Source organism: Carassius gibelio, chromosome B17 (assembly GCF_023724105.1).
Source record: "Carassius gibelio isolate Cgi1373 ecotype wild population from Czech Republic chromosome B17, carGib1.2-hapl.c, whole genome shotgun sequence".
NCBI lineage: Eukaryota > Metazoa > Chordata > Actinopteri > Cypriniformes > Cyprinidae > Carassius > Carassius gibelio.
Window position 1 is genome coordinate 13,960,248 of NC_068412.1, and position 9,027 is coordinate 13,969,274.

At 37.2% G+C, this 9,027-nt stretch overlaps 1 protein-coding gene across 1 annotated transcript; it reads left to right on the plus strand.

Moving 5' to 3' along the window:
- On the plus strand, positions 1 to 5,063 carry LOC127975979 (extracellular tyrosine-protein kinase PKDCC). Its single transcript, XM_052580068.1, has 7 exons — positions 1 to 639; positions 769 to 885; positions 2,013 to 2,284; positions 2,541 to 2,620; positions 2,714 to 2,821; positions 3,424 to 3,600; positions 4,354 to 5,063. The coding sequence occupies exons 1-7, from the start codon at positions 76 to 78 to the stop codon at positions 4,455 to 4,457; spliced, it is 1,422 nt and encodes a 473-aa protein (XP_052436028.1). The 5' UTR covers positions 1 to 75; the 3' UTR covers positions 4,458 to 5,063.
- The last annotated feature ends 3,964 nt before the right edge of the window (positions 5,064 to 9,027 follow it).

Here is a 9,027-nt window from a genome sequence, read left to right on the forward strand (position 1 = left end):
AGAGAGAAGCATGACCGAAGAGAATGTGTCGGAGTTTGACAGTTTAAACTCAGAAAGGACCTAAATTAACTTACCATGACCTTCTCAAGGAATCCCTTTTGCGCTTTTTTACTTCTTGCTTTGTTGTTTTTGTCTTTAACAGTTATTCTTAAAAAATGGCACTTTGGTCTCCAGGAGAACAAGCCTTTTGGTGATGCTGCCCGCCCAGATGGTCTAACTCCAGCGCGGGACAGATTGCTTCAACAACTTAAGGAAAGACAACAAGAACTTGAGCTCTTGGACATCACTTTTGATAATAAACAAGGCTTTATGGATCCAAGTTTCTCCACAAATGACAATATAAATGGGAAACTAAGTTCGGACAGCCCAGTAACTGCTAGAACTGATATTGGCTGTGAAGAACTTGGTGGCATCAAAGCTGTTGACTTTCTCGGGTCAGGTTACACTAAAACAGTGTTAAAAGCAGAGTTGCCGCAGGGATTATTTGTGGCACTGAAATCCATAAACCATCAAGGTACTGACATGAGATTGTGCATGGAAGATTTTCAAGATTCCCAAGGCTGTAATGAGCTTGTATCTTTCAAACTGAGGAAGGAGATTGTGTTATTGCAGAGACTGCAGCACCCTAATATTGTAGAGGTAAGAAAAACACCCTTATGCAATAACTTGGACTCACTCTCCAGTTGTGTAATAAATTAGATACGCAAAAGCTTAATGCCACATGTTGCATTTGCATCAGTTTATCCACTAAACTTGTGCCCATTCCAGCTGAAAGGTCAATGTCAGGACAGCACTCTGTTTGGTGGCATCACAGCAGTTCTGGAGCAGGGGATGCCACTTCAGATGATACAGCTCCTGCAGAGCCCCTGGGAAGAGCGCTTTCGGGTAAGAGCACCACCCCCAGGCCTCATGTGGAGTGTTAATCAGAGATTCCCCACCCACAGTCCCCCCACAGGGCATACCTGAGGTGGGGGTGGATGAAATTCTTTGGTTTGGGTGGATTAACTGGAGCCCTATCTCCATACCAACTGATCCTGATCAAATAGTACCGAGGGACAGATGTCAGTCTCAGATGTCCTTCCTTTTACTTTTCTTTACCCTGATAATTTCTCGGCACTGTTTGAGGGAGCGGGTGATACCGAGTTAAACGAGGCGAGAGTATTTTCTTTCATGTTCACTTTGGTATACAAGAAGCAGGTGTTGACACTCTGCACCTTTGATTTTTGATGGGCGCAGATGATGACAAATGCGTTTAAGCTAAAGGGCTGTAATCGAGTGACTCGTATCTTTGACATTCTTGCCTTTTCTGAAACACGTGGTCAAGAGTTTTCCAAAAGGTGTTTGGTTTCATCCTCCTCTGTTTCTGAAGAGATTTAGCTATGCTATCTTTAAGGGTATATTCAAATGTGACTTAAAAATGTTTCTACTTCTTGAGCATAAAAAAGTTACAAACCATAAAAAAATGCGCTTGTACTAAATAAATATTCTATAAAAATAAGCTTTATATATTTAGTTGTTTCTCAAGTAAATGTGTCTTGTTTTAAGAGATTTTAGACATTTCTAATGAAAAGCATGCCTTAGAAACTGCAAATATAGTAGTATAGTAATTAGTAGTATTAGTATAACATGGATAAAATACTGTAAATAAAATAATATATCAATATTATGTTATATATATATAAATATAGTTCTGAATATATAATTTTGTTTTGTTGGTACACAACATAATGTGTACCATTATAATCTAATCTAATATATATAAGTATATATATATATATATATATATATATATATATATATATATATATATATATATATATATATATATATATATATATATATATATATATATATATATATATATATATATATATACTTATATATATTAGATTAGATTATTCACTTGTGAATGTCAATTATTCTAACGATTAATTTATTAATTGGTTATTTTTTTTGTGGTAATAAAAATAGACCTAAGCAAAGAAGTAACTATTAATTGTGTTTGTGCACAGGTGTGTCTTGGTTTAGTGCAGCTTCTTCAGTATCTGTCTCACTCACCGCTGGGTTCGGTAGCCCTGCTGGACTTCCAGCCTCGACAGTTTGTTATGGTGTCAGGAGAACTCAAGTTAACTGACTTGGATGATGCAAGTATTCAAGAACCGTCCTGTCAAGAGGACTCAGACTGCCTGCTGCAGTTTCCCCTCCGCAATTTCACCCTCCGATGCTCCCCCTCTAGAACCTGCGAGGGCTTGAACGAGATGAGGAACCTCTACAATGCCTACAGGTGAGCACTTCCCACATTCCACCTTTATTGTCTGAGCCAGATAATAAAATAGTTGTCGTACAAGAGTCTGACATGGTCAGTCCGGGGAGCTTCATGGCAGCTTCTCCCCTCCTGTGCCTATTGTGATTAATTATCCGCCCCGTTGTGTCTCAGGGCATCAGCTGTAGCATATTGATCTTGCAGAGTGAATCGCCTCTCTATTATTCTTGGCCGAGTTACCGGATGAATGATATGAATTCGTTATTTTCCTCCCCAGGTATTTTTTCACTTACCTACTGCCTCATCAAGCTCCCCCACTGCTGAAACCTCTTATTCACCAAATAATGAACTCCACAGGTGAGGTTTTTTTTGTGTGCAAAATTCATCTTAATGATCTCTGTAGCTTGAAGTGGTTGTATAATAGAAGCTTAAATTATGTTCTTGTCACAGGAGATTTAAAGCAAAGCATTAACGAAACCACGGTCGCCTTCGAAGAGGTTTTGCATATGTACAAATCTGGGCTGCACCTAGAGAATTTGCCGCCATCAATAACCAGAGGTAATGAGTTGATTTTGAATAATGATAATGAATTATACTTCTTTACAGTTTTTTAACTCCCATTACATGCATATTCAATCAAAACTACAGCAAAAAACATCCCAGATAAACGCAGTGCTCTCAGCGTGATGTGTCTCCGACTGCACCTTTAAGAAGATGTACTTCAGTCATAAAACCTGTGTAACTCAATCCATCTTCAAGGGCAAGTTTTGTAGCACGAAAGACTCTCTCACTTTCTCCCTGTGAGCTTTGACACCCATAAATCAATCATACGGCCACAATAAAGCTGCACAGAGGCATTACAACAGCCAAGGACTGTCAAAGAATATTCTAATCTTATGTCCAAACACGTTCACAACAACTCTCGTAGAAAGTTTCCACACATTCCCCTCTATTTTGCGATTTTGGCAGAACCACCGCTGCCTTTTGTTGTCCTCACATGTGCGCGCACACATTTAGTAACATGAGATTCTGCCACCTCTACTGTGAGAGGACTCTTTTCTATTAAAGTCTCTGAACATGGTAATATTTTACAGATGGGTGTTGCAACAGTGTTGAGTGGATCCTGGAATAGTTTTGATGCATTTTTCCTCTCTGTGCAGATTATGCTGTCCTGAAAGGAATGAGGAGTGTTGCAAATATGGAATACAGATGCTGGCCGTCGTACAAGCAGCAGGGCTGCGTGCTGTCTGTGCACGGTGCCAGAGAGGCCGCGCTCATCTGCAGTTCTCATCCACAGTGCACAAGCTTCTCTCTCAGTAGTGAAAAAACATGGACAGGTCAGTGTTTGCTTTGGATTGATTGATTCCAGTTAACATCATTAGCAGCTTTTACTGAATAATCAAGTTTTGTTCTTTGATGTAAAAAAGTGACACAATATACGTAACATATATTTTATAAAACCAAAAACAAGTGTTTTTTATTTGTATGATTTTATAGATAAAGCCATATTTAATTCAAAACAGATCCCAAATTTTTAATCACTATTGTATTTTCATTATGTCTTTCAGTGAAATATCTAAAAATGGTTAAAACAAGATACTATATTTTTAAAACATTTTTGAAAGATTTTGTATATTTTAATAGCTTCGTATTTTGAACATTTTCCTTAGCCCTTTGGCAATATTCTTTTGTTTTATTTAAAACAATAAATCTAACTTACCAAAATGTTGTTAGATTTGTTTAAAACAATGTTTCATTTTTTTAAACAATTCATTTAAAAAAAAGATATATAAAACTTCTAGATAATGTACCTTGAAGGGTTATAATGATTAATGTAATGATTTTTTGAGAAAGAATGTGATTTATATGGAAAATGGTAGGTATAAATCTTCAGTACTGCCTTGCTTTGTCAAAACACAGCACAGAAACCTCTGAAACATCAAATAAATATCTGTCTGATGAGCAGGCCTTCAATAAAGCGGCTACTGCCTCTGTTCAGCATTATAAATCATCTGAACGCATGACTGTTGTGTCTGTTTGGAACAGACTGTGTCTAACCCAAGGCTCTCTTTGCCTTTACTTGTCTCCAGGTCGACTTCTTGCCTCTTTCAGAAGTGGCTTCAGCCATCTGGTTCCAGATGTGAACTCAGCAGTGTACATGAGGAGGGTTAAAGCCTCGGGAGCAGTGCTTTGAGAAAAAGAAAGCCAGAGGAACTGAGGGGGAAGGGGACAATTTTGAGACAAATGAATGTGTTATATTTATAGGCATCTTACTCAATGGCTGTTTGATCTTCCTGCCAATCCTACACGCTGCCAAGGAGCGGTTAAAAGGATTTCCCTTCAGGTATAATTAACCTGAAGAGAAAAAAGCAGCAAGAAAAATACAGCTTTCTAACTGTTCCTCCAGTCTTACGTTCACATGGCACGGTCCACTGCAAGGACATTGAGCCTATTTTTCACTGGCTGGTGCCTGCAGGAGGAAAAAGAAAACAAGCGCTTTCACAGATTTACTTTGATGTTAATGAGGCCAGAAGTTTGCAATGTTTTGCTGGATGCCAGTATGTGCCAAAAGCCGTGTCAATAGGCGGAAAAGTGCTGAAACCACAAAAGCGCAGGAATGTATGGTGAGCGCCATTGTCCTTTCTGCATTAACTGATAGAAAGCGAGATATGTCAGAAGAATGCCAGACTTCATCCCATGGGTGTGTTGGTTTTCTTGTTCTTTCAAAGAAAGAGATTCGAATGTTATTTGTGTGCATATGTTTGTTCTGCGTTCTGTGTTTTATTTTAATACCTTTTTTTTTTTTAAATGCTAAGTAATAAAATAAATGTTTACACAGTTTGTCTACGTGTTTCATTACTAAGCACAGTTTATTTAGCACACCAGCGAAAAGTCACTTTAACAGAAACCTTTCTGCATTAACTACATTGCATTAACATCTGAATGTTATCAGTGCTTTCTGTTAATTCACTTTTCAGGTGTGAAATCAACTGTCGGTCTTTCCATTTTCCTCTGTTTGCATTTTCCCAGCTATTTCTGAGGAGACCTCCAAGCACAAAGTTTACACAAAACCTTTCCACCGCATACCAATAAATCACTTGCAGGGTCATTATAGTTTAATTGTTACATGTAAATGCAGCTTGTTTGAGGGCCCTTTCTCATGGAGGAGTCCCAAAACAAAGGAGCATTAAGAACAATTAAAGTAAATCTGCTCTTAGCACACGAATGGGGCTGCCATCTGCCCTAGTTAGGGGTTTCCATTCATCACTACATAGATATGCACAGATAAGCCCAGCTATGGTTTCAGGGGCAGGGTATGTTTAGGTGGAAGCCATTGTCGCGCTTGCATTGCCCTGGAGCTCCTGGGGTTTGGCCACTGATAAGATCTCATGCAATTATTTTACATTATCTGAAACACTTGACATGAGAATGAGTTAATGCAGAGTACATCAGTACAGAATTATCCAAAAGTTTACTAACCACGTGATGTGATTTACGGGTCAGTGACATGATGGTCACGTTTTGTTTGGGTTTAATTGACACGAAATGATTCAAATACAGTTCTTTTACTGTTAAGGGGACATAAAACATGTCAGGGTGGTACAACTTTCATGATACCATGAAGAAGCAGAAAATAGACTCATTAAAATTATACATTATTTGAAAAGAAAACCTTATTAAGTGGTTTGATGTAATCTTTTAGTAAAATTAATTAGAAATGTGTTTATATTTTAACAACTCAACTTTATTTCTTATTACTGTAATATTTGAAATATTTGTTAAGTCGAAGTCATGTGGTGTGACTAATGTGTAGGGGAAAAACCCCATAAAACAGGAAATGAGATCATAGGACCCTGCAGACCCTCATGACTATGTGTCAAGGTTAATAAATCTAGGATATAATTTCACCTTTTAATGACGACAGATGGTTAGCTTGTGTTACATGATGTCACTCTGCAAAATGTATAATATTGATTAATTCAATCATATATGCCCACTCACATTAAGATACAAAATATTTTTGTGGTTCATCATCGCGACATTTTAAATGTGAACCTTTTTTGTAAATGTTTTTCAGCGCTACATGAACTCAACACGAATAAATTTAGAAAAAGGTGGCACGTGTGTTTTAAACTCGATTTTTCAACGTTTTTTTCCTTTAATTTCTCGTGGAAACACTTATTTGTCACTGACCCGTACAGTGATGCCGCTACACTTATTTTGTGTCTTCCAGTGTGCTTTTAAAGTGGAAAAAAATACAACGGTCATCAAATGGGGTTTGCAACCTTTCAACCCACAATTAAATTTCTGGATTCTGCTGTGTTTTTCTTGGCTTAAACTTTGACACCGTAATGGCAGACATGACTTGTAGCTGTTTTTTTCTCTCACAAATCCATGCATCACAGCACACAGATGGAAACACTACAGTGTTTAAAACACACTCTAGGCTTTTCGAAAAGCGCTACATATGTTTTACAATGTCAAGAATGAAAGAACAAGTTGGCAGCTTGTGGCTGTTTTCTCTTTTTTCTCTCTCTATTTGTGTTGGCTCTTGAATCGCAGTCTGAATCACAGTTGCATCGCCCACACCCCAGCATTACAGTACATTTCTGCTGTTTGTTTTTTGGGTAAGGATACATAGAGATTCCTGTCGTCCTTACCTCCCAGTGTCTCATATATGGGGCTCTGTGCTTCTGTGGTTTTAACTGACAGCGTTGAAGGGGATTGTTATTGCACCCTGCTCTTTCCCTGCCATTTTGTTTCTTTAGTTTCCTGTTTCACTCAACTTATTTCTATCACTCTTATTCATGACCTCCATCTGGAAAGGATATGTAGCCCAAAAGCAAGCCAGAGCTTGTGGTTTAAAAATATGTTGCATTTGTGTACGTAAAGCTGTGAGGAACTTCAAGAGATTTCTGTGGAGGATTCAGTTCTCTGAGTCTTGTGTAGATTGACTCTGTTAATACAGGATAAGCTTCAGCAGTACCAGTTTGAGAGCATAATCAAAGTCCTTTTAAAGCAGTTCACTCAACCATTGTTGGTTCTGCCTCTGGGCAGCTGTTTTCTGTAATAGGTGTACAAATACAGCTCCTGTCTACTTCAGTCTGAATGGTCAAGAGACCATTTTAACAACATTTGAATCTAAAATAAGTAATCAAATCTGATATCAATGGTATTGTTTCGCTTCTTTACACTCTTGTCGTGTAACTTCAAATCTATATAGTATTTTTAAAACTCTACTTGCAGATAATGGAATACTAATGAAATAAAAGGCCACTTAAGGGGTTCGATTCTAAACTTGTAGATACTAATTAAATATATATATTTTTTTTGTTCTTTAAATAAACACAAATACCGAACATTGTTCTTGGAACGTTTAATTGAATGTTACGAGAATGTTTAAAATGAACGTCCCCATAATGTTTACAAAGTGACTAAGTGGAATGTTCCCTTAATGTTTGTTAATTAATTGAAACATTAGCAAAACTTCATCAGAACATATTTTTGTTAGCTTCGATAGTAATTATTGTGTTACTATTTTTTTTTTAAGTACTAATCTGCAACTTCGTCATAAAAAAAAATGTAATTACAAATACAAGTTTTAATAGAATTGACATTAAATTAGCTTGTCGGTACACTTTAACCATATTTCAAAAACAATATAATTATGAAGGTGGACTAAAATGGACTAAATTCCTACTAAAGTTGTACAAAAAAGTGTTCAATAAATTAATTGGAATTAAAATATATGTAAGTATATTCTTTCAAATTATATTATTACCTTAATACATTTATAAAAGTACAGTTTTTCATGCTGGTCCAGTTTGTGCACCACCATATGAAATGGTTTCTTATTCTAGATTCAACATATCAAATGAGATGAGACAAGAAAGATGCTGTCATATGAGGGTCACAGTTTCATAAAAGTATTCACTGGCTGTAGATTTTGTTAACAGGTAACCCCTCTCATTCTTTTTGTTTGCCCTCTCGAGCATATCAAATTTAGAAATATAGCAAAGTCTTGAGATGTCTGCTCGTACTCCCACATGAAGTGCTTCGTGTGCTTTGTGTTTGAAGCTGATGCCCCTCCTCCTCCTCCTCCTCCTCTCTGTCCTCCTCTAATGCCTTTAAGTCATGCCACAGTTAAGGGTCATCCATCATAGTGGGTCCACCAGGTCTTCTTTCCACTGTTGTGGTTTGACACATAGCTTCTGTAAACCATTCTCGGTCCGGCTGGCCTGAAGATGCTGGCAGAGAGCTGGAGGCTCTGGTTCTGGTGCTGGAGAAATCAAAGCTTGGAAGCCTTTTATTTCTGAGGGCCTTCTAACCTCGAGCCTGTTTTACAGTTTCTCAGGGGAATAGAACATGTTTACGTGATGGCTTTGACATTTACAGAGATTTGTTTGAGATAAATCATCACTGAAGTTGTTTTTAGTTTAATTCAATATCTAAGAAAACTAAACATGTCATATAATATTTACTGTACTAATATTTGATCATCAATCAGTTATGATGCAGCTAAATAAAGATTTTTATCAGAATCAAAAAGTGAATCAGCCATGGCAAAATAAGACAGTTTGGACACACTTTATTTTAAAGTCCAACTATCGCCATTAACTATGACTTTTGCCTCAATAAACTCCTAAATTGCTGCTTATTAATAGTTTAGGTTTTGGGTAGGATTAGGGATGTAGAATATGGTCATGCAGAATATGTGCTTTATAAGTACTAATAAACAGCCAACAAGTTAATAATAGGCATGC